Source organism: Chroicocephalus ridibundus, chromosome 1 (assembly GCF_963924245.1).
Source record: "Chroicocephalus ridibundus chromosome 1, bChrRid1.1, whole genome shotgun sequence".
NCBI lineage: Eukaryota > Metazoa > Chordata > Aves > Charadriiformes > Laridae > Chroicocephalus > Chroicocephalus ridibundus.
The window spans coordinates 163,805,068-163,832,332 of NC_086284.1; the positions used below are offsets into that span (position 1 = coordinate 163,805,068).

The 27,265-nt window shown below is 57.9% G+C and overlaps 2 protein-coding genes across 3 annotated transcripts; both read left to right on the forward strand.

Moving 5' to 3' along the window:
* The first annotated feature begins 3,828 nt into the window (after positions 1-3,828).
* GGA1 (golgi associated, gamma adaptin ear containing, ARF binding protein 1) lies at positions 3,829-14,879 on the forward strand. Of its 2 annotated transcripts, XM_063322240.1 has the most exons (17): positions 3,829-4,060; positions 4,628-4,712; positions 5,005-5,080; positions 5,593-5,691; positions 6,956-7,079; positions 7,597-7,697; positions 8,747-8,827; positions 9,247-9,384; positions 9,525-9,606; positions 10,025-10,132; positions 10,432-10,587; positions 11,357-11,421; positions 11,565-11,743; positions 11,847-12,130; positions 12,344-12,513; positions 12,761-12,871; positions 13,046-14,879. In XM_063322240.1, exons 1-17 carry the CDS (start codon positions 3,892-3,894, stop codon positions 13,154-13,156), a joined length of 2,139 nt encoding a protein of 712 aa, XP_063178310.1. In that variant the 5' UTR covers positions 3,829-3,891; the 3' UTR covers positions 13,157-14,879. The 2 variants fall into 2 exon arrangements, with proteins under 2 accessions (XP_063178310.1, XP_063178318.1); XM_063322248.1 differs by lacking the exons at positions 3,829-4,060; positions 4,628-4,712; positions 5,005-5,080; positions 5,593-5,691 and adding an exon at positions 5,762-6,126.
* Positions 14,880-16,912: 2,033 nt separating this feature from the next.
* On the forward strand, positions 16,913-27,053 carry SH3BP1 (SH3 domain binding protein 1). Its single transcript, XM_063323586.1, has 18 exons — positions 16,913-17,178; positions 18,983-19,025; positions 19,405-19,509; positions 19,927-20,003; positions 20,293-20,404; positions 20,503-20,579; positions 21,247-21,382; positions 22,020-22,088; positions 22,488-22,578; positions 22,872-23,014; positions 23,103-23,214; positions 23,310-23,391; positions 24,086-24,166; positions 24,274-24,390; positions 24,792-24,889; positions 25,079-25,208; positions 25,376-25,491; positions 25,977-27,053. Exons 1-18 carry the CDS (start codon positions 17,117-17,119, stop codon positions 26,333-26,335), a joined length of 2,010 nt encoding a protein of 669 aa, XP_063179656.1. The 5' UTR covers positions 16,913-17,116; the 3' UTR covers positions 26,336-27,053.
* Positions 27,054-27,265: the final 212 nt, after the last annotated feature.

Sequence of the window (27,265 nt, forward strand, 5' to 3'; positions counted from 1 at the left end):
TTCCATCTTTGAGCGATAACACAGCAAGCCAGGGGTAGAGCGAGAACAGGTGAATCCGTTCACCTTTTCAAGCACCTCTCTCTAGACACCTGAATCCCGAGCGCACTGTATCAGCAGCGGATCTGTTCCAGTCTGGAGCTGATCTCACCAGCAGTGCAGCAAATGACTTCATCCAGGCTCCCCCTCGCGGGCTCGGGGCCTTTGATGCTCACTTCAGCCCCATAAATTTAAGGAGCTCTCTCTAACCTGGCACGTCTTCCTCTCCCCGTTCTGTGTTTGGCTCACCCAGATACATAACCTATCAGCCCCCGAGCCATGGCTATGACTAGGGCTTCTGTCCTGTCGGTTTTCTTTCATCTTTGCCTGCTGCTGATACTGTTCCTCTGCAGCAGGAGCGTTCCCGTGTTCTCAGAGCATCCCCTGGCTGTCCCAGACTCTCTTGGGAAGAGGCTATTGACAACATCAAATCCAGCTGAGCCTTCTCCAGGGGGTAACGAGGCACTGCCACCCCGCTACGCTGGCCAGGAGGGCACTGCCGCCCCCTCGGTCGAGGGATCAAGACACCTCCTGAGTTGCCCGGTCTGGAAGGAGGGCTTGAACACAAGGAAGTAGCAAGCTGCGCAGCTCACCTCTGACTCTGGTATTTGCTTCTCTCGCTTGCTTGTCTCGCTGAGCCAGTTGCTCTAATGACAGAACCAACGTGGAAAGGAAATTTAGTGTACAGAGGTCAAGGCAATTTCCCAAAGGAAGAAAGTGCAATTATCCCCACGCTAACAACCAGGGAAACTGAGGCAGCGAGCATAGATATGCATTTCCTTGAGTCTTGCTCCAAGACATGTTTAATTGCAGAGCTCTAGCCAGCAGGTTTTCTGATCCCTTATCCAGCATCCTGTTTCCTCATTCTGCTCCTGTAGTTGTAGAAAGATGCCTTTGATCACCAGGGACAGGTCTTCCTACAGCGAAAAGGGAAATGCTGAAAGAAATGGAAGGGAGCAATCCTGGTGGATGACTGCATACCACAAGAAAGTGCTGCATATGAAAGGGAAGGAGACATTTCCTATTAGATTAAAGGAGCTAAAACCTGCTCTCCCTCTAGAGAAGTATGCAACTCTGTACTTGCCTCTCTAATTGCAACCCTCCGCTGGGAAAGGTGCTTAGAAGTATTGCAAAAGGAAGGAGATTAGTCAAGGTCAGGGAAGAGCAGGGCTGCAAATCCAAGAGGATTGCGTAAGAGGTGCGTGGTCCGAGGTGATGTCAGGAGAGGTGCTGCCAGCCCCACTCCAAGAGAAAGCAGTAGAGGTAAAACCGAGCCAAAAACCCAGGAACTGGCTACTGCAGTCAGCCAGAGCAGGAAAACAAGAAAAGGGAACAAAAGACCACAGTATGGAGCTTCAGGAAAGTGAAAGGTCTCTGGCAGAACGCCTTGCCAAAGAAAGAGGAATATGACAGGGGAAAGGGAACCTCACATCACGGGCCAGAGCCGACGATCCAGCAGGAAGCACACAAAAGCTCTTGCTGTCGCACACAAGCGCATCTGAAAAACATTGCAGGCTTTGCATAAACACACAAGGCAGAGAAACCAAACAAACGTCGGGACAGAGCAAGGGTGACGGGGTGGTTTTGGCTGTCTGAAGAGGACCTGGTGGGTGGAAAAACTACCTCCCAGGCGACCCGGTGACTCCTGCAAGGCCGCCTTCCCTTCCCCACGGAGGGGGTCTTCGCCTGTTTTGTGATCCACCACGACAGCACAGCGTTTGCTAAGCCCAGGTTGACCAGGCAGGAGGAGCTCTCCTGCCTGCTGCTGCCCTCTGCGGGACAGCCTGCTGCAGGGCCTGCCAAACCTGGGATCCCGCACCCCTCTGCCAGCATAAACTTTCCTTTTGCTCGCACACCAGCTACCCAGGCCTCCAGCTTGCACGTAATCACTTTCCTCTGCAACTGGCTACGAGCTAATTATAGTTCCAGGACTTTCATTCTGGAGCGGCGTTAATTACAACATGGAACATCTCACTCCATCCAAACCTAGTTTGGGATTCCAGCTGTCAGTAAAAATAAATGAAGGAACAGGAGAAAGTTTTTTCCTCACACATCATCTAACCACTATTACAGGGGGGCAAAATCCAGGCTCAGATCTCTTTTTTTGTTGTACCGAGGGTCCTTGTTATACAGAGAGCAGACGTAACCAAAGGGGAAAGAGACTCCTAAATCTATGAGAAGTAACAGCAAGGTTTGCAAGGTCACTGCTGACATGACTGTTGCGCATGAGTTCTCTCGACATTGTTTGCAACCCGCTGAAAAGAGGTGCAGCCTTCCATTCATCCTAGACTTGCTAACCACTGGGTGGTTGCGAAAGAGAGGAAAACAAACAACCTCCAGACGCAGACAGATCGAAACCCGAGCAAAAGGGTGCTGTGAAGCACCGGGCTGAAAAACCACTCCTTCAGAGGCATCGCTTTGTGGGTTGGAGAGAAGAGACGCATGCCTTCTACACAAATCATACATGACCTAGAAGAGCAGTATCTAGGCCTCAGTCTCCTAAAGATGACTTAAGGATTCTCAGAAAAATCAAAGAGGTAGTAGTGACAGGCAAGGCTGACTCATAAGATTAAAATAACTCCTGTAAAACGTGCCTGAACACAGCAGAGGGAAGGATATGGCAATTTTCTATGAAAGGCACTTAAAAAAGGCTTTGTGATGCAAGGCAGTTAACAGTTAAAAAAAGAACTACATTCAAGTGCCAAAAAGTACCTTTTAATGGCCAAAAAATCCCCCCCAACACAATGGCCATCCATAAGGAAAAGACATTAGGTGTGACATCAGGGCAGTTCCCTCGCCTGCCATCTGCGGGATTAGCACTGTAAATGAGTAACCCAACACAGGGCCGCTCTGACTCAGACATCTGTCTCCAGGATTAGACACTATAAGGCTGAATAACTCATGCTCTTATCGCGGAGGCTCCTCCGGCAGGGCCTGCCCCAGCGGCCTGTGCTTTTGAGCAGCCAGCCCTGATGAGGTGCACTGGGGACTCTTCAAACAGGTGGAGGCCCGCGCTCCCTAAAGGTCATTGAGTTGGCATCTTTCACCGGCATTATTTAAAAAGATGGAAAAAAAAAAAAAAATAAAGAGCAAACAACAAAAGCAATAAATCACCAGAGGGACACAGACACACTGTTCCTTCCAAGACCCACTGGAGCAGAGAGAAAAACAAGCGATATTAAGTGTCACAGCCAGGGCTGGCCTGGATTACCAGAGCCGCAAAGAGAAAGAGGACAAATGGAACTCGTACTCATGGAGCTCTTAGTTATTTGCAGGCCTTCACAACCTCCCGCCCCCACCGCCCCCAGCCAGGCGGGAGAAGGCCGGGCCGGGCCCCGCCAGGGCAGGCCAGGCGGCTATTTAAACATAACTCCCACCGGGGCACGGCACGTCGCTTGCTAACGTTTATAACGTCTCCTAAGCCACCGCCCGCCGAGAGGCCGCCCCCACAACAAGGCAGGGGGGAGCGCTAGGGCCGGGGCCCGGCGCCGCTCCCCTCCGGCCAGGCCAGGTGGGGCACGGGCGGGGCCGGCGGGCTCGTGTCCTTTTAAAGGACACGCGGCTCCCCCGCGCCCGGCGGGCGGAAGTGCCCTGTCTCCGCGCCGGAAGTGGCCTCACCTGCCAGCACAAGGGCTTTTCCGGGAAGGGCCGGTTTCCGCGTAGCAGGCGGTTTCCGGTGCTCTGTCTCACCCCGCTCTCTGTCTCCTTCTTCCCGGAGCCCTTCCGCTTCCTTCCCCGTCCCGCGCGCCTTTCTTTCCCCTGCGCGGGGAACTCGATGGTGCGCCGGGGTGTGGCTCGGCAGGGGGCGCGCTGGGCGCGAGGCGGCGCCCTGCGCCGCCGACTTCCGGGCGCTCTATGGTTGGGACCCGCCGGAGCGGCGCTCTAGACGGTTCGGTGCGCTCTCGATGGCTCGGCGGCGCCGGGCCGGGCGGCTGCGGGGAGACGGCGACGGCGAGGCCCTGCCTCGCTGAAGAACCGCTGGGGCCTTCCGCCATGGAGCCCGAGACGTTGGAGGCGCGGATCAGTGAGTGCGCACGGGACCACCCTACCCCCCCCACCACCCTTCCCCTGACAGGGCCTGGCCTGGCCCGGCCCGGCCGCCCCGCCGGCGGGGGAGGGCGGGAGCGGCGGGTAAATGTGGGGTGTGGGGGCGTATTTGGGGGGGCACTGGGGTGTGAGGGAACGGAGGGGGCTTTGAGGGGGAGTCTGAGGGTCGCACGTAGCGAGGTGTCAGGGTGGGCCGTGCGGAGGGGGTGGCTTGGGGCAAATGGGGGTGTCGGGGCCACGCGTGAGGGTGGCCGGCCGTGGGGATGGCTGTGGGTCTGAGGGTGCAGCCCTGCGGTGGAGCGTGGGGCAGGGAGTGTGTTGGGGGGCAGCCGTGTGGCGACAGGGGAGTCGGTGTGCACTGCTGGCAGGGGGGTGGCAGTGGGAGAGTTTGTGCACGAGTGGACACGAGCGTGTTTTTACCTTCCACACCGTCCTCCGTCGATGGTGGAGTTGGCAGGGAGGTCGTGGGAGCAATATCGCCCCTCACCTCCACAGGGTGGGAGCCTGGGGAGATGTTCTCACCGCCTCCTTCTCCCACCCGCAGACAAAGCGACAAACCCCCTGAACAAGGACCTGGACTGGGATGGTATCAATGCTTTCTGTGAGCAGCTCAATAAGGAGCTAGAGGGGTAAGTGCTTCTTCCTTCCCCCAGGCTGTTCCAGGTCACGGGCCTGGGTTACGATTGCCTAGTAGGATTCAGTGGGGTTGTCCTGAGAGCTGAATAGGCACAAAGCTCCTCAAAGTAGGGGTGGGTGGGGTGTCCTGCTCCAGTAACAGAATGTTCCCACAGGGTTTTAGTGTCTTATCAATGCCTTAAACTTGAAACGTGCTTTTAAACCCTGGATTCCCTGCTGAAACACTGGTACCAGGCTTTTCATAAATAACCAGCCACCTTTTTCTTTTTGCCTCACTCCTTCCAGTCCTCCCCTTGCTACCCGACTTCTTGCCCACAAGATCCAGTCTCCACAGGAATGGGAAGCTATCCAGGCCCTCACGGTAAGGGCATCTGCAGGCTGGTAGAACTAGATGGAGGGCCAGGGTGTTGGGTTGCTCCAGTTTGACTGGAGGAGCACGGGAAGCTTTGAACTCCCTCTAAGAAAGCCCCCAAGCACCTGAGGGTGGGAGAGTGGCTGAAGGTAATTCTACAAGAGAGGAGGGGTGACTGTTAGGGAAGGTCTTGTTCCTGTGCAGGATCATAGCCTATTGAAGTCGATGGGAAGCTTTTTCTTCCTTTAGTGTCATTGTGGATCTATGCTGTGAAATGCCGGTATTTGTGAACTCTAAGGATATCTTCTCCCATGGACTGTTGTTGTTTCCTCCAAAGAGGAAAATCTTCCTGCTTCCCTTTGGAAGGGTGATTAGCCACCTGGGAGGGAAAGGTGGTGTGCCCCGGCACTGCTGTGAGGATAGCTACAGGCTCCATGCCTGGTGAGGGGGGAGCAGGAGGGAGCTGGCTCTTGAACCTGCTGCTGACCCTGTGCTGGGGCTCACCCGCCCCCTCTCCCCAGGTGCTGGAGTCCTGCATGAAGAGCTGTGGCAAACGCTTCCACGATGAGGTGGGCAAGTTCCGCTTCCTCAATGAACTCATCAAAGTGGTGTCACCCAAGGTGGGTCTCAGGGCATCGTGCTGGAGGAGACTGGAGCCTGGTGGCAGGAGGGCTTTGGGAAGAAGTAGTGGCTGAGCAGAAAGGTCAAATGCCCACTGGGATGTGGGGGAAACAGGACAGTGCTAGAGATTTAGTCCCTGTTCCCTGGTGGGTTTTCCGGTGGAAAGGTGAGCTTTCACCTGTCTGCTCCCAGCTGATTCTTGATGCAGGAAGCTGAGGGCCAGCTAGACATGATGCAACCAGCGCTTGTGAGACTACTGAGCTCATCTGCGTGCCTGGAGTCACCTTCCCTGCATCTCTGTTGGGCCCTGTCTGTACTGCATGTGCTCATGAACCTCCTTCAGCTTTGACATCGTGACCATGTCTCTCCTGGGTGTCCCAACCTGGTTGAGACACTCTCAGAGGGCAAGCCCAGGCCTGGTCAGTGGTGCTCTGGTGAGTACACCTGAAGCACCAAGTCATTACCTGCTTCTCTGCTGATGCTGCTGTTCCTGCAGCAGAACAAGCTGTGCGTGCTGTCCTGTTCAGTCAAGGCAGTTAACACCAGCAAGTATGGAGTTAAGGGAACACAAATATGACTAAGGAAAACCTTCGTCTGCCAGTCACAGCTTGTGATCTATGATGATGAATAGCCAGGGACAGTGACAGCAGCACCCTAGAGAAAGTCCTCTACCTTAAGCCGTTGGCCTCTGGTGGCATATCACCGTTTCTACCACCAGCGCCCCCAGCAGACCCACAGGAGAAGGCTGAAGGATGATTGTACTGCAGGGGGAGAGCAATAAGATTTGGACATCTTACCGCTGCGTGCTGGGTTGTCTGGGGCTCACCCAGCTGTAAAGGGTGTTGGGGAGTGCCCCTGAGAGAGGGCTGGGCCCTGCCCCAGGGACTGTTACCTACAGCCCTTCCCCTCCCAGCCCTGCTGCCTGCTTATTCCTGAAGGGGTGCCTTGCCGTCAGCTTCTGTAAGCAGTACCCTTTCCTTCACAAGGTGACAGAGACCTGCCTGAGCCTTGCCACCTGTCCCTGCATGTCATTGAGGGGCTGCTGGTGCAGCATTTCTCCTACCTCTTGTATTTGCTGTGGTGGAAACCAAGCACAGCATGGGACGTGTTGCAAGGGCCTCGTGAGCTTTCCTACTTGCTTCCTCTTTCCTTCTCCTTGTGCTGTTGGGAACGGTCTCACTTCTCCTGGGGGAGGGGAGAAGAACAGGCCAGGCTTGCAACAGCTCAGATCAGCTTCAAGCCACCTCTTCTCTCTTCCTCTAGTATCTTGGCAGTCGGACACCAGAAAAAGTGAAGTCAAAGATCCTGGAGCTGATGTACAGCTGGACGCTAGGGCTGCCTCACGAGGTGAAGATCTCAGAGGCCTACCAGATGCTGAAGAAACAAGGTGAGAGACAGTGCTCTAGAAGGAGAAGGTGGACAGATGGTTTGCCCTCCTTCCTTTTTTTGTCTGGGTAGAATCTGAAACAGACTCTCCCTTTCCTGTGCCCAGACCCAGCACGTCCATCAGTCTGCCTGATTCAGCAGCAGGGGCAGGCAAAGGAGCAGGCTCCTGGGGGCTCCTAGCTGGGCAGAGGGGGTTGCTGGTGGTCTGAGGAGTTTGGTGGGATGGAGGAGACATCTGCTTGCTGCTGGAGGAGATGGGGCACTGGAAGGGGCTGGGGCTGGAGGGCTGCGAGTGCTTTGGCAGTTAATGCTGGATTTTTCTAAGGTAGGATATTAATGGAGAGCAGGGGGCAATTCTTGCATGAAAACACAATCCAGGATCATGAGTAGTGGGAACAGACCCAAACACCCTCAGTCCCAGCTGGGTTTGGTGGTTTGTTAGGGAAGAAATGACGTAGGTGGCAGTGCCATCCCCAGTGGGTGAGGCTTCCTGACTTCTCCATTGGTCTCCACTGCAGGGATCGTGAAATGTGACCCAAAACTGCCTGACGACACTCCTTTTCCGCCTCCTCCCCCTCGGCCCAAGAACATCATCTTTGATGATGAAGAGAAATCCAAGGTAAGGGCTCTGTGCAAGGAGAGGAACAGGAGGCAACATCTTCCCTGCGCCAGGATCTCCTGTCCTGTTGGGGTGGAGATCCGGAAAGAGTCAAACCCCCTGCTCCATGTGTTGTGCTTCAGAAAATGCATCACAGGAAAGATGAGGGCCTGCTCCAAAATCATGGCAAAGGAAACAGCCAGAGGTGGGGAATGTGGGTCTGTTTGACCTTTGGAGCGCTTAGCTGCAGGGTGGTGCAAAGGGTGAAGCGCTGACATTAGCCCAGCAGATTCTGGGAGGTTTGCTGCTGTGTGGTCTCCAGGCTTCTGAGTTATCTGGCCAGGAGGTTTAAATCCCAGCCCCAGATGCTGCTGCTGTTATCTCTTCCCCACCCCCAGCACTGCAAATTGCTTATTGCCTAACTACTTATACCCTCCTGGACCCATCTTGTATTGTCTTTCCATCAGAATTGCATCACCGCTCAGGCAAGCCTGCCTTCTGATACATTTAAGCAAGTATTAGGCTCCTCTGGGTCTACTTCTGCAGCAGAAGTTTGCCGCAGGGGTCACAGTGTGCAAATGAGGATTTGTAGGTGGCCAGTGGGACTGTTCACTGACTACAGAAGGAGAGGGAAAGTGGGAGCTCTCCCTCTTCACCAATTGCACTGGCAAAGAGGCATGTGAAGAGGTCTGAGTAGGAGTCCATTACAATCACGTGGCAATTGCTGCGTTAAACTAGACTTTCTCTCTTTCTCAGTACTAGTCCTGCTGTGCTCCGGGGTCTCCATGGTGCATAATGGGCTGGCAGGAGCAGGTTTTGGATGGCAGGGGTTCTTCAGGGGAAGACCTATCTTACATAACCAGAACCACAATAGGAAAAGGAAGACCAGTTGTACTTCTTCTCTCCCTGGTCTCTGATAGCCCATGGGCTCTTGTGGCTGGGCTTTCAAACAGCTGGCTTTGTCCGCTGCCTCCGTGAGATACAGGTTTGGGGCAGAGGTAACTCCACTCGTTCTAGTGTTGCAAGAGTGACTCTGGCTTGGGCTCAAGAGATAACCTTCTCTTTTGCAGATACTGGCTCGTCTTCTGAAAAGTTCCCATCCTGAGGACCTCCGGGCTGCCAACAAGCTCATCAAGGAGATGGTTCAGGAGGTGAGACTGGGAAGAAGGGGAGCTGGGGGGATCATGGTCTGGGTGGCAGTGGTTAGCACCAAGGAAGCAGTGGCTCTCTGTCCTCATGCAGAGGAGCTTCTGCCAAAAATTTTGTGGTAGCAGCTGCGAAAGAGTCCTTGTGTGATTTCTGACATCCCTTGGCTACCCAGAGAAATGCCTCTGGGTGCTTTCGGTGGCCCAAGCCCTGCTGTAGCACTAGATCTGCTGCAATGCCACTCATGTCTGGCAGGTGCTGCCCCAGAGGTGATCTGGAGTTTTCCACTGAAGTGGGAGCTGTTTTGAGGGCAGTGTTGTTGTGACTCAGTCCAGGGAGTTGGTGTGTTGGCTGGCCCAGCCTTCCTCCTCTCCAAGTTGCAGAAAAGAGCAAGGACATCCTTCCCCATGTGCTTCCCCTCCAGGACCAGAAGCGCATGGAGAAGATCTCCAAGAGGGTGAATGCTATTGAGGAGGTGAACAACAATGTGAAGCTGCTGACAGAGATGGTGACAAACTACAGCAAGGGGGAGACAACGGAGAGCAATGAGGACCTAATGAAGGTGAGGAAAGGCCATCCCAGCATCCGTCCTGAGTTTGGCAGATGGGTGACCCTTATCCCCTCAAGTTCCTCCTGCGTCTTTTGCACCCCCAGCTGAGCATCCTGCTGCTCGCCTCAGCAACCCTTTCTCCTCTCCCTCAGGAGCTGTATCAGCGCTGCGAGCGCATGAGGCCCATGCTTTTCCGGCTTGCCAGTGACACAGAAGACAATGATGAAGCTCTGGGTAAGCATATCTGGCCTTTCTCATTCTGTCTCCTTCTCCCTCCGTCTTCTTTCAGGGACTCTGTGCTTGGGCTGATCATGGCATGGCATCCATCAGCAGCCGCTGCTCTGTTTCGGGTGGCTGTTCACTGTCTGTGGCTTGGCACTAAGCAGGGACACGTGGCAGCAATCAGGAGTGTTGCGGCTTCCTCCACTTCACTGTAGGAGCAAGGCTTGTGCTTGTCCTGCTGAGACTGCCATGGAGGTGTCGATGTACCCTCATGCAGTTCACAGCAATAATTGCAAAAATGCTATCTGCAGTGGGCTGCTGTCAGCTCCTTGGGCCTTGCTTTGAGGGAATAGACAAAGTTGGGGTATAAAAGTCACTCACTTTGTTTCTTTACGATTTTCAAGCTTAACTCCCACCTATTCCATTTCAGCGGAGATCCTGCAAGCCAATGACAATCTGACACAGGTGATCAATCTCTACAAGCAGCTTGTGCGGGGAGAAGAGATCAATGGGGAGACGGTGTCTGGTCCCCTTCGAGGTGAGGAGACTTGGGGAATGGTGACAGGAAGGTCAAGCAGAGGGGACCCTGTTGCTGGTTTCCAACAATGTAAGAGAAGACTGAGAAAAGTGGAAAGGTGAAACCTGCAGGTCAGAGTGGGGCTGGTGAGATGAGGAAATGGCTTGTGTAAATGACTGATGCATGAAGAGAGGGAATTGGAAGGAAGAGCAGAGGGGGAATTCCCTGTCCCAGATGTGAGGAAGGATGGTAACTGGCATCAGTACACCAGATAAGGACTGGATAAATTTTCTGTCTTTCAGCTTGTTCTTTCTTTGCAGGCAGCACCTCAGCCCTTCTGGATCTGTCGGGCCTGGATCTTCCGGCAACAGGCCCATCCTACCCAGCCATGCCCACCCTTTCAGGTGGCTCAGCAGTCCCTGTGCCTGACCAAGCTGGCTCTGTCTCCCTGCTGGATGATGAACTCATGTCTTTAGGTGAGAAGGCCAGAGCAAAAGCTCACTATTCTCTCCTTGACTCTAGACGGTCTGCGTAGATGTATCTCCTTGTGGCAGGAGCACAAATGAGGAAGAGCTCTGGGAGAGGTGAAAGACCGAGAGGTAGCCTTTACTTAGTGTGAGGGAGAAGGATGGAAAAACCCTACTGTGACTCTGAACTTGAGTCCCATGCTGTTTTCCTGGCTAGTCAGAGAGAGCCTGCAGGGACATGTCCTCTGATTTGCTCTGGGAAAACTGACACAGCAGGTAAATCAAGAGTGATGCAATGGCCATCCCTAGATGGGATCACAAGGGTGGATCACCCCCAGCTCCTCATGTTTACTCCATGCAGTTGAAGTCACAAGCATCAACAGATGCATGGGACTTCCAGAAGTGCTCACGTGGAAGTCTTGTGAGGTGCCAGTCCTAGAAGGGTCTAGAATCCTGCTTTTTCCAACAAAGAGTCTGTTTCCTAAGATAGGTGCTTTGAGTACAACAGCATGAAGTAGACCGCGTGGTCAGTGGGGCTTGTCAGCCCAGTAGCATTCACTTCTCTGCCAATTGCAGTGAGAACTACACTGTAAAGGAGGATCTCTGGGCGGAAAAAAACACTATTGCCCTCCCGGCTCTCCCCTGTGCAAGGATGGGGGCCAGAGTTGGAGACCACGTTGGTGGTTCTACCCTGCTGCTTCCGTGTCTTATTCAGGCCCCGTTTAATGCTCTCACCCACTTGGAAGCTAAGCTTAAAGTTTGCTTTTATCCCTGGCAGGCCTGAATGACCCAGCACCACATCCTGCCCAGACTGGTGACAACGGTGGCTGGAACAGCTTCCAGGTAATGTGCTGGGAGCTGGGGCAGAAGGTGGGGACGGTGGTGGAAGCGACAAATGGAGTATGCAGGGAAACATCCCAAGTGTGATGGCTGCTGCTGATACACAACCCTACTTGGGGGGGCTCTCCTGTGCGCTCTTTCTACAGTCATCAGATAGCAACGAGCTCAGTATCACCCCTATCATGGCAACGCCACCAGTCAAAGCAGATGCTGGCGCATCCTCCCCCAAACCTTCTCCTTTCACCAGTGGCCTGGATGACCTGGACCTCCTGGGCAAGACTCTGCTGCAACAGTCTCTGCCTCCAGAGTCCCAGCAAGTGCGATGGTAAGCAGATCAATCTTGCATATCTCCCCATCCTTTCCTTTTCTGGGGTGCTGGACATGACATTTCCATACCCCATTCCACTCCTGGCTCTCTCTTCCTACAGGGAGAAGCAGCAGCCACTCCCCCGGCTCACCCTGAGGGATCTCCAGAACAGGAGTAACTCTGGCACCACGGCTCACAATCCCAGCGCTCTGCCTGTGCTCCAGAGTGTTTCCCCTAACCCCACGTTGCCCCTGACCTCAGAGCTGCCTGCCCCTGCTACGGTTCCAAAAGCTGCCACCACGCCAGCAGGAAGCGCTGCAGTCCCACCACGGCCTCCTGCCACCGCGCTGCCCCAGGAGATCTCACTGGCCAACATCACTGTGCCTCTGGAGTCAATCAAACCCAGTGAGCCAGGGCGAAAGAGGGGGGACAAGCATGGGGGGGAACAAACCATGTGCACGTGGAAGGGAAGACTGCGAGGAAACTTCTTGCTTGTTGGATTTTGTCGAGGTTCAGGAGGAGTAGTATCTCTTGTCACTTCTATAGAGTTTGGGTGATGGGGAAAGGTTGCTGCAGGGCCACTTCCCTCCTGGCTGACTGTCCCTGCTTTTCCCACAGGCAGCATTCTCCCTGTGACAGTGTATGACCAGCACGGCTTCCGCGTCCTCTTCCATTTCGCTAAGGATGCCCTGCCTGAGAGGCCTGACGTGCTTGTGGTGGTGATTTCTATGCTTAGCACGGCCCCGCAGCCCATCCGCAACATCGTCTTTCAGTCTGCCGTCCCCAAGGTAAGGTGGCTGCTGGGGCTGAGTTCCCCAGGCTGGGCTGAAGCGTGATTCTCCCTTTGCAGGAAAGGCAGGGTGGGTGGAGAGAGCTCTGTGGGGCTGAGAGCGAGTTGTGTTACCTTCAGGTTAGCAGGAACCAGGACAATGGTTTTCTCTTTGACTAGATAGTGGAAGCTCCCCAAGTATGGGAGCAGGGCTTCTGCCTGCCAAGTCCCCGTCAGGAATGTAGGATGCTCTTCTCTCTCCCTAGGTGATGAAGGTGAAGCTACAGCCTCCCTCAGGCACAGAGCTGCCGGCGTTCAACCCTATAGTCCACCCCAGTGCCATCACACAAGTCCTGCTGCTCGCTAACCCACAGAAGGTAACAGCACAGACCCTGGGGTGTGAACAGGCTAGTCTTGCTGCCTGGGCAAAAGCCTGGTTACCCTGTCCCACTTCCCTCTATTCTCTGCAGCTTCCTAGAGACCTGAGTGGTTTGTACCTCATGACTTACTTTTCCCCCCTTCTGACTGCTTATCCTTTCTCCCGTCTCCAGGAGAAAGTGAGGCTACGGTACAAGCTGACCTTCACCATGGGAGAGCAAACCTACAATGAAATGGGGGATGTGGACCAGTTTCCCCCACCGGAGTCCTGGGGAAACCTCTAGGGCTGCCGCACGTTGCAGGCACTACACTTGCAGAGTCCTTGGGAAGCCAGCCCTGCCGGGCTGGAGCAGCCCGAGGAGATGGGGAGGGTGGGTGGGGGGCTGCGGCTCACGCTCTATTCTCCAGATGGCCGGGTGAGGGCCAGAGGGAGCGTGCCTCAAGGAGGAGAGCAGAGACGCCAGGAGATGTTCATCCCACAAGACTAGGAGTGGAGTGAAAAGCTTCATGTGGGTGAACAGTTGCCTTCCCTGCTCTTCCAAAGGCGTCACTCCCTCCCTAGTCTGTCCAGCTTCTCTTCTAACCCTGCTTTCCCCCTAGGTGCAGTGGGGAACAAGGATGAGGAGCTTAACAGCCTCAGCCTGGGGCAAGGCCTAGCAAAGGAAGATCCTTTTCCTTGTCTGTCCCTGCTGTTCTTCCCAGCCCTTCAGCTGCTTCGTGCTCTGCAGTGCTCCCTCTTGTCCCCCTTGTCCCCTCCTTGGAGCTGGGCCCCGGTGGTTCCCTGTCTGGTGGGATCGCACTGGAGCTGGTGTGGAACAAGGTTGGACAGAGACTGGGTGTCTTTCCAGCACCAGAGAGCAGGCAGCTGCTCTTGCTCTGGGGGGGATCAGGGGAGAGTTCTTCCCATATCCCCCTCCTGCCAGCTACCAGCAGAGCTGGTGGTGGGAGGTGGGCCCTGGGGTGGGAGCCTGGGGGCTGGGAAGGTCTCTGTGTCTTCCCATCCCATCTGCAGCTGGAGCTCCTGAGCACTGAACCCCCCGCAGTGGGAGCCCACACTCTCCGTATGTGCTTTTATCTACCACAGCGAGCTTTGGGGGCTGCTGCTGGACTTTGTCCCACATGCCAGCCCTGAGAGGGGTGTGCTGGGGGGGCTGAGTCTCCCCGCAGCCTCCTGCCTAACAGGGAGAGGAAGCAGCACATGGTCTTCCTAGCCCTGGCTGGGCTGGAGAGTGTGGTGGGGCAGGGGGCTTTCTCAGCTCCTCAGTGTCTTCTCACCGTGGGGTAGGTGATGGTCTGGGAGTCGAGGAGAGACTGGAGCCCAGCCCAGCACCAGGGGGCACCACCAAGCTCTGCACTGGGAGCCCGGCTCTGTACTGGGGGGGCCTGGGTGGGTACAGCTGTGCCTTGCGCACCTTCACCCGCTGCCGTGGGCTGGCCTGGCTCCCTGCGGCGGGGAGGGGGCTCGCCCCAGCCGCCTGATCACTGTGACACAAGAGCGGGGATCTGCAGGCACGGAGGAGACCAGGGGGTGGCACATCCCAACCGATTCCCCATCCCTGTGCGACTCGAGACCACAGGAGCTGCTTTCCCATACCTAAGCTGGTTTTAACAGGGCCTGATTTTAAAAGCAGGGGCAAGCTGTGCCCTGCGTTGGCTTGCCAGAGCTAGGAGGAGTGTGCGAGATGGTGAGCGGGGTGCCTCATGCTCTCAGCTTGGGGACAGCGAAGGTGAGGTGTCTTGGAGCTGGGCGCAGCGAGTGATAGAGGAGAGGGGGAAGGAAAGTCTTTACGCTGGGGTTCTGCTGTGTCTTACTTCCCTTTCTGGTCTCTTTTCAGGGTTTTGTATGGGTTTTTTCTTTGCAGATCTTGTTTGGTTCTTGACAGACTTGTATATATTTTCAGTGCAAAATTCTGTAAATGGAAGAAAACAAAGAAACAAAAAGATTTAAAAAGAAAACGCCCGGCGCGAAGAATCTGCTGTATTTATGGGAAATAAAGAGTTCTTTCCTGATCCTCTCCCTCTGCCCTTTGACCCAAGAAATGCATGTTCCCCTCGCCTTCCCTGACTGTGGAGGAGCTGATTCCACCCTGTGGAGGGGTCGTTTCCAGCTTGAATCCTGCATAATCACCCGTTGGTCCCCTAGGGCCTTGCTGTGATGGTTTCCCCACTCCCATGAGCAGGGAGAGGGGACGGTGGAAGTCCCCCAGCTGCTCTCAATTCCTGTTTGAGAGCAGCACAGCCGCTTCCAGGCTGCAAGCTGCCTGCTGCCTGCTTCCCCCCTTCCCCCGGGGAGAGGCGGTGGGCAGGGGTTGATGTCCCACACCCCACGGGGAACAGGTCTTGGGCTTGCTCCCATGCCCCACACGGCTGTTTGCAGCTTCACCGCTGCCTGCAGCAACACCTCTTCCTCTTCCCCGGGGCTGCCTCTCGGATGTGGCTTCCCGGGGCAGTTTTGGTGCAAGGGTGCAGGGAGGGGGATCTGCTCTGGCAAGCAGCAGCTCAGGGCCGGGAGCAGGTTTCTGACATGGTATGGGAAGGAATAGCCACGGCTCTCCCTGGCCATAGCTTGGTCACGGCTCTCCCTGGCCATAGCTTGGCCACTGCCTAATGCAGCCAGCGAAGGGCTGGGGGAGCTTTTCTGTGTCTTTGCAATAGGTGCTTGAAGCCCTTGTCTGCTTTCAGCAACCGCAATACCCGTTAGGAGCACCCTCAGGGCTCGTGGCTGGGGGATCAGGTCCTTGGCCACAGGTTTAGAGCAACCTGGTGTTTGGCAGGGGGAGAATGGTGCTCACTTGCTCAGCCCCAGCTTAAAAACAGAGGTCCGGCACTGCTTTGCTACGCGCTCACTGGAGCCTTGCCCCTTCCACTAAGAGCTCGGCAGCCCCCACATTGTTGCTCCTCAGGCTTTGGGACACAGGTGGAGTGGCCCTTCTGCCTCTTTTTCCTTTGCTGCTTGTTTCATCTGCCCACAAACTGACCGCTTCCCATCCGGGCTCAGGTGCTGGTTCCTTTGCCAGCCGCATAATCTGGCCGACAGCAACCTCCGCTTGCTCTTAGTGCAGAAGGAGGAAAGTCCCAGCTGCAGGTAGCCCAAAGATAAGGCAAGGTTTGCATCTCGTAGAGCCAGGAGCAAAGGTGGTGGTGGTGGTGGTGATGGTGGTGTGAGGGAGATGTTTTTAGACCGAACGAAAAAGCGAGCTGAGCCCTGGTGCAGCTCTGCAGAGAGCAGGCGGCACCCCAGCCTGGGAAGCGGGAGTTTGTGGTCCCTGTGCAACCGTGTGCGGGCGCCTGGCCCAGCCGTCCTGCTCGCAGGAGCCCTGCCAGCGGGCAGGAAGGGGGCCACCCCAGGGCACAGGGCAACAGCCCTTCGCCGCAGCTTTGCGGTGGCTCCCGAGAGCCTCGGCGGCGGCGGGGAGGAGGGCACAGAAGGTTTTGCAGGGGTGGCTGCGCTGCTCGCCCCCCCCCCCCAGCTTTGGGTCCCAACGAGGGGGCGATGTTGCGGGGGTAGAAGAAGTTGGAGCTGCACCTTGAGCACGGAGAGGTGGCCCAGGGGCGTTGGCAGAGTTTGGGTGACCAGGTAGGGTACACCCCCACCCAGGAGCTGTATATCAGGCACCCCGCAGTATGCGCCGCGCAGCCAGCTGGCATGGCCACGGGCTGTCCCCTGGCGCAGCTGGTGGTGGGTAAGGCAAGGTGGGGGGGACGGCGGGGGGAAATCACCCCAGCTGAGACAGAGAGCAAGCAACAGAGCGTGGGCCTTTCGCTCAGGCTCGGCAGCAGCGTGTGCTTGTCCTGCCTTGTTACGTGTTTGCTGTAATAATATTTCCCCTTTAAGGCTGGGCTGAAGTTATTTATACTTGCGGGGTGGTGACAGGAACACAGAGCGGAGTAAGAGCCCTGAACTGCTCTTACCTGATCTGCGGTGGAGGGGCAGCCGGAGGAGGAAGGAAGCTCAGAAAAAGAGAGGGAACAAGAGAAGGGAGTCCAAAGGAGGGGAAGAGAAAGCAGGCAGGGCATCCCCAGGGAGGGACGAGGGAGGGGACCAGCGGGGGAGACAGAAAAAGGGGGAAGAAGGGAAGGAGGAAGGAGAGGAGTACGGAGGGAGAGGTTCTTGGGGAAAAGCAAGGGGCAGAGCGGCTCCAGGGAGCCAAGGGGCTGCCTGCGTCCGATGCCAAGTGTCGCTGAGGGGTGCTGAGGGTACAGCTGAGTGGAGCAGCTCTCGTGGTCTCCTCCCGGCTCTCAACATGATGAAGAGGCAGTTTAATCGGATGCGGCAGCAGCTGTCCCATCCCAACATCACCAGCCGGTAAGGACTTCTTCGCTACCTGTGCCGGAGGGCTGGGAGGGAGCGGGATGCGCGTCCTGGAGGGCTTGCGCTGGGGCTGGACTGACCTTTCGGAGCCGGTGAGGGAAAAGGGGAAAGGTGGAACGACCCTGGGTTTAGAGCATCTTTGGTGTAAGCCGAGGGGCTGCAGTTCCCCAGTGCCTGTGGGGCAGCGTGTGTCCACCTGGAAATGGGCCTTCCCATAGCTTGGCTTCCGCAGGATGTGAGTGCAATGGAGAGAGACCTTCCAGCCACATGCCCCTTGCTGTGCGGTGACCAGGAGGGTGTTCGCAGCTGGGACCTGCCCTCCCCACTGAGCCCGGGGTGCCCCACAGAAGCCAGATGCCCTGCATAGCTCTAGCCAGACCAGCAGCGTGGGTGTCCCGGGATGCCCTTTGAGGAGAGGACCGGGGATCCTCGGAGGACCCATGGAGAACTTAGAGTTTCATGCAAATCCCTCCAGCCCCATCCTACCTCCACTTCTTCCTTATTTTTCTCTTCGTCTTTCCAAAGCTCTCCCCTTGCAAAACCCAGAACTGAAATTACAGGGCTGGGCCCTCCCTTCCCAGCCCCCTCGCTCCCTCTCTCCTACAGCCACCTCTGCAGGTTCTCCAGTGCTGGGAGGCTGAGCAGGACCAACTGTGTCCTCTGGACCACTGAGGTCCTTCAGCTAGCCCAGCAGACCAGCCACAGCTCCTACATCCTAGTGGCCTCTTGCTCTTCTTGCATTCCCTGGAGGGGAGCATGACCCGCCTTCCCATCCCTCTTCCCTCAAGATGTCTCATCTCCGTGTTGCCTGCACCTCCCTTTCGTTTAATGCTGGGCAGGCAGGAGGTCTCAAGCAGCTCCTGCAGCCCAAGAGCAAGCTCTTCACCCGCTGCAGAGCCTTTCCTCCGTGGGCCACAATCTCACGTGATGTTGCTTGCCTTCAACCAAGCCGCCCCCATTTCCTGTGGCTCCACGGCCTCCTCCCGTGTCGGCTCTGGCGGGCGGTGAAAAGAGAGAAACATGAACTGGGGAAAATGCAGCAGCAACAGAAGCAGCAGGAAAGCAAACAGGGTTCCTGGGGCGTAGCAATGGCAGCGGACCGTGAAGCGAGGTTTCCTCTCTGGGAGGCATCAGGGAGGTTTGGTGGTGATGGCGGCTGGTGGGTTTTGAATTTGGTTTTGAGCAGAATTTGCTGCAAAATTAGTTTCCTTTGTCAGATTCGCTCCTAACACCTGCTGCAAAACCGAGCAGAAAGCTGTTTTCATGTAGGCATTTCTGGAGGGGCTGGTGTTGGTCTCAGTCCTGAGCTTGACCACAAAGATACCCTTGCTCCGGCACTGGTGGCCGCACAGCCAGTGGCCGCCCTAGCCTGCAAAGATGCATGCTGGGCTCCAACAGCACTGCCCTGGATTCACCTTCAGGGGAGAGGCAGGCGGTGGGGGGTAGACGGTTTCACCAGCAAACATCCCACCCATGACATGCCCCTGCTAGGCACCCTGTCTCCAAAAAGCAGGCCACGTCTGGACGTTTTGACTGTGGTGCTCTGAACTGGAAGCCCTGTCTGATGGAGTGTCCACCAGACAGCAAGATTGGCTGCCTTGCCCTGCTCCTGCTGTTCTTGCCCCCCCGGGCTCATTCTGCCCATAACCTTGTGCATGATGGTCCAGGCCCTAGCCAGCATCTCCTGCTCCCCGGAGCCCAAAGAGCGAGAGATGGGACACATAAGGACGTGCCTTCCCGAGGAGGCTGGGTGGAGGTCACCCCCATCTGCTGATGGCTTTTTCTCCTTCCTCCGCAGAACCCAAGAAGCAACCGAGCTCCTGCCAGAAGATTTGCTGCAGGTGAGGCACGGGCTGGGCCAGCAGGCATGTGCCTGCTTGTGCCTGGGTGTGGGAACCTGCCCCCTTCCTGCCTGCCGTTTGCCCTGCCAGCATGTCCAAGTCACAGGGCTGGCATCTGCCCGCATGCCGGAGGGTGACTCCGGGACCATGGCGCTCAGAGAATGGCTTCTGCCACGGGAAACGGCTTTCCCCAGCTGCTCACAGAGGGATGAATCCTGACCAGGACCTGTGCTCCCTTTTCCCTGGACCAGGAATGCTCTGGGCTGTGGCGGGATGCTGGGCGGGCTCACCTACCCCCAGAGCTGGGTGGGGGTGAGGTGGCCTCAGGGTGCCCACGGTTGGTGAAAGGCCTTCCCCAGTCCCACCATTCCACCCCCAGATTGAGCAGAGGATCGAGCCGGCCAAGCGAGCAGCTCACAGCGTGTCCAAGAGGCTCCAAGCCTGCCTGCAGGGGCAATGCGGCTCTGAGATGGACAAGCGAGTGGTGAGTAGAGTCCTCTTTCCGCAGCCCATGCTCACCTCAGCTCTGTCCCCATCCAGCAAAGTGGACAGCAGGACTCCATTTAGCAGGCTTTGCTGAAGGGTGGCCTAAAGCCCAGGCCAGGTCCCACATCTAGCAGTGGCCACCAGCAGGTGCCCAGGCAGAGCAGAGTAGGGCAACCCTCTCGACCATCACTAACTTGAGGCCTCCTGAGGCAGAGACAGTGTCTTTGCATTGAATAACCCTCCTAAGCCCTGTTGTCCACGTCCAGCCCACAGGGATGGGTGGGCTAGGGGAAGATGTGGGGACCCAGTGCAGGGTTTGTCGACTTGCTCCCATGCCATGGTGGCATCCTTCATGGGGAGGGAGCTGCCACACACCAGCTCACCACCCCTTTCCCGACTCTTTGACTCTGTGCAGAAGAAGCTGCCCTTGATGGCTCTGTCCACGACGATGGCTGAGAGCTTCAAGGAACTTGACACAGAGTCCAGCCTCGGGTAAGTGCCGAAAGGGCCAGGGGTGACCCCAAAAGATGGCAGACGCTGGCAGAGCCACTGTCTTGGCTCAGGGTCTGCCACAGTCAAGCTGAGTTGTCAAACCCTGTCCTCAGAGACAGCATTGGTGTCACAGGAGGAGAAGGAACAGCCAGTGCCTTCAGCCTCCAATTGCAGAGGGGGACAGGGTCTGGTTCAGGGTCCCACGTGGGTATGGGTATGGTGGGGGATGTAGGGTCAGAGGGTGGCATGGCTGCAGCCCACAGTCATTTCATCTCTCTCCCCAACACAGGAAAGCTCTGGAGATGGGCTGCTGCATACAGAGCTCGCTGGCCAAAATCCTGGCTGAGTTTGAGATCGCCCTGGAGCATGATGTCCTGCAGCCACTCAACAAGCTCAGTGAGGTAGCCCTAGCCACCCTCTCAGCTCCTTTCTGCCATTCTACCTCCCCTTCCCACATCCCCAAGCCTCTGCAACTCCTTCTGGCCCCTCTTTCCCACAGGAGGAGCTTCCCATCATCCTAAAGCGCAAGAAGACCCTCCAGAAGTTGATCTCTGACTGGAACACCATCAAGAGCCGGTACAGGGCACACCGTGGCTGGGGGAAGCAGGGCATATGGGGCACAGCTCCCGCTCGGGTTGGGGGAGAGAGGAAGACGACTGCCCTGGGTAGCAAATTTCCCAGGACTGGGGGCGAAGTTGAAGAGGTAACAACTCTTCGGGAGCACCCAGCCAGCCCCTCTCTGTGGGTGCATCCCGCTCTGGGCTGAGCCATGGCTCTGTGGCACAGGAGAGAAGGGCAGTGCTGTTGCTGAAGGCAGCAAAGTGCCCTGGCACTGCTCTGTGCTTCTGAGATGGCCCTGCTCCGACTCCCACAGGGTAGCCCATGTCCTGCTGGGTTCCTCTGGGAGAGCAGGGCAGCCGTGAGTCACTGATGGCTCATTTCCACACTGCCCTCCCTCTGTGTGGAGGGAGGACAGGAGGCAAGATCTCAGCAGCCCGGCTTGGGAAGGGTCCTGCAGACCCTGGGTGTTTGAGGCAGCCAACTGTTCCCTGTCTTGACCCCTTGGTGTGGCAGCATCTTCCTCTGGGTGAGGGAAGTGAGAGGTGCTGGCCCAGGAAAACCACTGCAGAGTAGCACTGTGACTTGTCATCCCCCTCGCAATCCATATACCCCTTCTGCACACCCGTCCCACTCTCCCCTGGCACTGAGGCTGTGGGTGTGCCTCTTCTCTCCCACCCCAAAGGCTGAACCAAGCTGCCAAGAGCTCCAGTAACATCACTGGCACCGTTGCTGGCCCGGGGGCATCTTCTGCTGCCAACAAACTGGAGGTCTTGAAGGAAGAGGAGGAGGAGGTGAAGAGGAAGGTGGAGCAGTGCAAGGTGAGAACATCACTCACTCTCCCCGATGGGGCCGCTCCGGGGCTGGAGACCTGTTCCTCTCCAGCGGCTCCATCCGAGGTGACCACCGTGCCAAGACAGATGCAGCCAGCCGGCACATCCCACAAGCAAACCAGTCCCTCGAGGAGCAGAACTGGGGAGATGCCCCAAGCCCAGGGGAAAAGAAGAGTAAAGGATTCGAAGCACAAGCTGCTGCAGAGAGGAGGCTCCAGGGCCTGGAGCAGGGAGCTCATGGGGTCCCCCCGGGCTGGGAGCCAGCCGAGCTGGCTGGGGTCTGTGCTGGGTGGCGGTGGACTTTCACATCAGCTTTCTCCATCTCTGCCCTGTTTCTCTGAAAAGCCCTGTGCCTTGTCTGGCCAAGCCCATGGGCTCGCGGCAGCTGGAGGTGCGTGACTTGTACCAGGACCCTGACCATTGGGCAGGTCACTGCTGCTACCCGAACAGGGTAGCAAGGCAAGGAGGAATCCCCATATGGTCCCAGTCTGCCTCACCACCGCACCCCAGAGACCCTGTCTGGGCAACTCACGGCCCGGATGGAGGGCTCCATGAAGGTGTCCCCTCTTCCTTGGGTGCCAGGGAGGAGACAGAAGGTTGCTCTTCTCTGTGTCTCCCTTCACAGGACGAGTACATGGCTGACCTCTACCACTTCTCCACCAAAGAGGACAGCTACGCCAGCTACTTCATCAGAGTAAGTCCTCTCTCACACTCTCTCTTCAGCATGTGAACATCTCCTGGGGTATGCCTGAGCCCAGCTTTGTCCCTATCCACACCAAGCCCTTTGGCCATGGCAGGAGACAGCCCCAGGCACCAGCAGATGCCCAAAACTGGCCTTGCTCCATGCACTGTGGGTTAATGCCACCGCCAGAACCAACTGCACACAGAGGGGCTTGTCTCAAGGACCCTCCCTCTCCAGTTTGCCCTCTACCCCTCGCTATAGTCAAGGTCCCATGGACCCCAGCGGGGAGTTTACTTGCAGTTTCCCCTTTTCCCTGTCTCCATGTGGGTGCAATGTCCTGGGGACAGGAGGGAGTCTCTCAGTGAGGCCGGTGCCGAACTGAGTGCTGTTTGCCTGTCCCCTGTGTGGCAGCTCCTGGAAATCCAAGCTCAGTACCACCGGCAGTCCCTGGGATCACTGGACTCGGCTCTGGCGGAGCTGAAGGAAAGCCACAGCCAGACAGGTACCCACTAGCTCTCCACACAGCCTGGGGAGGGCCGTGGCCGAGCCTGGGGGATGTGAGAGTGGCTGGTGAGGCTGGGAAAGGCGAGTTTTCCCTCTCTGCACCTGCTGGTGCCTCCCACTTTGAGCTGGTAGAATGGGAATCGCAGCCTGAAGTGGACTGGGGATGCTGCCTGCCCTGCCTCTGCCTCTGCCTCCACCCAGCCAGCAGCTAGGAGTGAGATGCTACAGCAGCTAGATGCCAGATGGCCCTGGTGGCCACCATCCCTCCCAACATCCGCCTCCCTCTTTCAGAGCCCTCCTTCACTGCAGACACTCCGGTGGCAGGGTACTACGGCGTGCCCCTAGAGACGCACCTCAAGAGCTTGGGCCGGGAGATCGCGCTGCCCATTGAAGCCTGTGTCATGATGCTGCTGGCCTCTGGCATGAGGGAGGAGGTAGGTAGCGCTCCTGACCCCCCCATCACCATCCTGCCCCCCAAAATGCAGCTGCCCCGCATCCCTTCCCTCTTCCCCCCATCCCCAGGGACTCTTCCGGCTGGCGGCAGGCGCCTCGGTGCTCAGGAAGCTGAAGAGCAGCTTGGCCAGCGGCTCCAATGCCCTGGAGGAGTTTTACTCGGACCCGCACGCTGTGGCCGGTGGGTGCCAGCGAGACGAGACGGGGGGACACAATCGGACAGTCCCTGGTGTCCCCCAGCCGCCATCACCCCCGCTGCTCCCCCTCCCCTCCCAGGTGCGCTGAAATCCTACCTGAGGGAGCTGCCCCAGCCTCTGATGACCTTCGAGCTCTACAACGAATGGGTCAAAGTGGCCAGGTGGGTCCAGGTGTTGGGGTGGAAAAGCCTGGTTGGGGCTCAAAAAGGTCCCCCGCCACCCTCCCTCCGTCCCTCCCAGCACTCGGAGCAGGGCTGCCAGCTTCGTTTGCCACGTGGGGAGATAAGAACGCACCACCTGGTCTGTCCCAAGCTCAGCAGAAATCCAGATGGCCCAAAACCTTGGAGAATAGCAATAAAAAACATGGCAGGGCGAGGGGGGAAGGCTGTAGCCTTTTTGATTGCAGGAAGAGCTTAGCCTATGAAAACCCACTTGGCCGCAATGGCGTGAGCCCCATCTCACTGGCCCACCATCCCAGTTTGGCCTCCTGCTTTCAGGATGGACCGGGTGGCTGAGGAGGCACAGCAAAAAACCCTGGGGGAGGAGAGGGAGAGCACCTCTCTAAAGGGATCGTCTCAGTGCCATTGACCCCTGTAGTCACGGTGAAATAGGGTTGTTGCTTGTGGCAAGGCAGCGCTCACCCCCAGGCCCAGCTACAAGCTGTATTCATATCATATTAAATCCCTTTGAGCCTCTGGGGGGCAATTTTGTCGGTGCCTGGCTCAGCTGCCCGGTAAAGGCAGCAGCAGGGCATCTCCATCCCCACACCGGGCAGACGACACCGGCTCTCTCTGTGTCCCTCTCTGCCACAGCGAGCGGGCTGAGCTCTCTCCTCCTCCTTTTTCTCTCTCGCAGCTTAAAGGACGTTGAGGACCGTGTACAGAGCCTACAAGAGACCTGCAGCCACCTGCCCCGGGACAACTACAACAATCTGAGGTGTTTTGGAGGGACAGGGCTTCTTCGGCCCCAGGCAATCACACGGGGCATCTCTTCTCTCCCCAGGCCCATGCTAACCGCTCCCTCGCTCTCCTTTTACCCCACAGGTATCTCATCAAGTTTTTAGCCAAGCTAGCTGAGCACCAGGAGGTGAATAAAATGACCCCCAGCAACATCGCCATCGTGCTGGGCCCCAACCTGCTGTGGACGCAGCAGAGCACAGCGTAAGGCCTGGCTCGGAGGGGTGGGAAGCAGCTCATGTCACGGGAAAGGCTGATCCTGCAGCCTTCAGGCTGGTCTAAAGTACCTGCACCTCTTCAGTCCTCAAGTCCCACCCCTTGTCCCCGCAGCCCCCGAGTGGCACGTGTCCATTTAGCTACTCTGCGAAGTAGCAGAGGAAGAGGCTGAGACCTAGAGCACTTGTGACATGGATGGCATTCAACACCGTTGGCCTCCAACACCAAACTAGGGTTTCCAGGACAGGGAACAAGGCCACCTCCTACCCTTCCACCTGACTTGGCTGGGCTGTCTCCCCCTTTGGGCTCTGCCCGCTCAGGAATGAACACCAAAAGGGTTAATGTCCCCAAAACCCTTTTCTGATGCCTCCTCCACCCCTGTCTCTCAGAGACCCTGTGCAACTGGACTTGGCCTCCGTCTCCTCCATCCAGGTGGTGGGCGTGGTGGAAGCCCTCATCCAGAATGCGGACACCCTCTTCCCCGGAGGTAGGGCCAGGACCTCGCTCGGGGGCTGCAGCAGAGAGCGAAGGCGGGGAGGAAGGGAAAGGGAAATTTCTCCATCCCCAGGAGGAGGGAAGAGAGGGTCTGCTCTGGTTCCCTGACACGGGGGTCACTGGTGGAAGCTCTGCACAGCAAGGGCTTCCTCACAGGGTCTCTTCCTTACTCTCCACCCAGAGGTAGATTTCAACGTCTCAGGCATGTTCACGCCACCTGCAAACAGCGAACTTGGCGAGGCCACCCCAGTGGAAGAGCCATCCCCTGAGCCCCCTCCAGCCAGCACCCCCACACTCTCGGATGGCGAGGCGTAAGTCCAGCAGGAGCTGGGAGCTCTGGCTGTCCCAGCTCTCCCCATGTCTCTCCCTCATCCCACCCCTCGCCATGGGCCATATCCTTGCCAGATGGACGCGAAGTGCCTCATAGCCAGGAACACCATGCCCGACTGAAGCCTCACTTGCCCCATTCTTTGCGCAGCACCTCGAGGGACCCCGAGGCCAGGTCCCAGCCAGCATCCCTACCGGTGACCAGACCATCTTCTGAAGCTGCAGGGCCACCAGCTCCGCAGATGACTGACGACACCATCCGCAAAGGTTAGGGTGCCCTGGACGGCACAGTGCTTGGGAGATAATACCTCCCCAGTGCCACCTCCTCTGCTTTGCCTTCATCTCGCCATTCCCCGCACTAATGGGTGCTGGGGACATGCCTGCCACCAAATGAGAAAAAGGGCTTCCGGCCAGGGCAGCATGGCCAGGATCTGGCCCCTCATTGTGTGCTCCTTCCCCAGCCAAGGTGGGGATTGCAGGGGTGGATGTGGCCGGTCCTCCAGTGTTGGGGGGAACACCCCCTGTAAAGAGGTGTCAAAGCTCATAGCCCCCTGTGAAGGGAAGAGGGTGGGAAAAGCCTCCAAAAGCCGGTGTGCGCTTAGCTCTCCAGCATGGGAGCCGGGCAAGGAACAGCTTGTCCATCAATCTGCCTGCAGCCCCCTGCCTGACCCATGGCTGGCATTGCAGCCCCCTCTGCCCCGGGGGGAGACCCCGGTGAAGCGGACCCCAGCCCACCCCAGCTTTCTTTCCAGGCAAGCGCCCGGCTCCAGCCCGACCCACCATGCCACCGCCACCCGTGGCCCAGCCCCGGACCTTGGCTCCCACCCCGGCGGCCCCGGAGCAGGCAGCCAGCCCCAAAGCCCGGCCACGACGGATGGCCGGGGCGCCCAGCCGAGCCCCCTCCGTCCCACCGCCGCTGCCCCCCCAGCCAGCACGTCGCCACAGCCGAGACGCCCCGCCGTCGCCCAGGCCTCCTGCCGGCGAGGCCACGGTGGTGGCTACCATGGACTGTGCCCTGGGAGCCACAGACGAGGGGCAGCCATTGCCTGCAGGAGGAAGAAGCCCCACGGCCACATCGCCGCCAGCAGGACAGCCCACAGAGGAGAACTGAGCAGGGACGGGGGGACGGGGAGACGGGGTCCAGTGCCCCTCTGGGGCCCAGCAGGCACTGTGGAAATGCCAGGGTGCCCTGAGGGATGGCGTGCCCCCTGCAGCTCCTCCATCTTGCTCACCCCTCTCCACAGAGCCTTCCTCCCCACGCCGCCATGTCCTTGCCAGCAACCCAGGTTCCAGGCCCTGCCACCCCTAAGGGACCCAGCTCCTGGCCCAGGTTCCCCCGATCGGGGATGAGCCACCCCTGCGGGTCCCCATGCCTGGGGAGCCGGAGGGGGAGAGGCGGGGACGCTCCCCGGCTCTGCCTGCAGTCTTTGGGCCGGTATGGGCAGGCAGGCCCTGTGGCGCCATTTGCAGGCACACAGCCACCCCCCCAGTCCTTTCTGCCCCATTTTGCCTTAAAACATGTTGCGCCTGGAACAGACGGGCACAGACAGACAAAGCCATATGAATACACATATATATATATTTTGCAACTAAATTATTTAAAGAGCTGGTGTGACAGCCGCAGGCAGGTGTGAGCAGGGCGCACTCGGCAGCCCGAGGTGCTGGAGGCCGCCTGCCTGGGCAGGCCGCAGCCGGGAGGAGAGAAGGGGAGCTCCCCGGGGACGCCAAGAAGGAGAGGCACGGCTCAGCCCCAGGGCGGGAGGGCCGCCGGCTGCCCCGGCCCGCGGAGGGACGGGGGCGGAGGGGTAATGGCGGCTCCGCTGCCCACAGCCTCCACCGACCAGCAGGGGGCGCCCTGCCGCCGCGCCTGCAGCCGGGGGAGGAGGTGTGGGTGGCTTCAGCCAATCGGCAAGCGCGCTCACGCTCCGCCCCGCCCCCTCACCGCCTCCCTGCGCCGGCAACAGGGCGGCGCGGCTGTCACTTTGGGAGCCGGGCTCCCGCCCCTCTTCCCCTCGAGGGCAACAGGGCCGCGCGGCTGCCG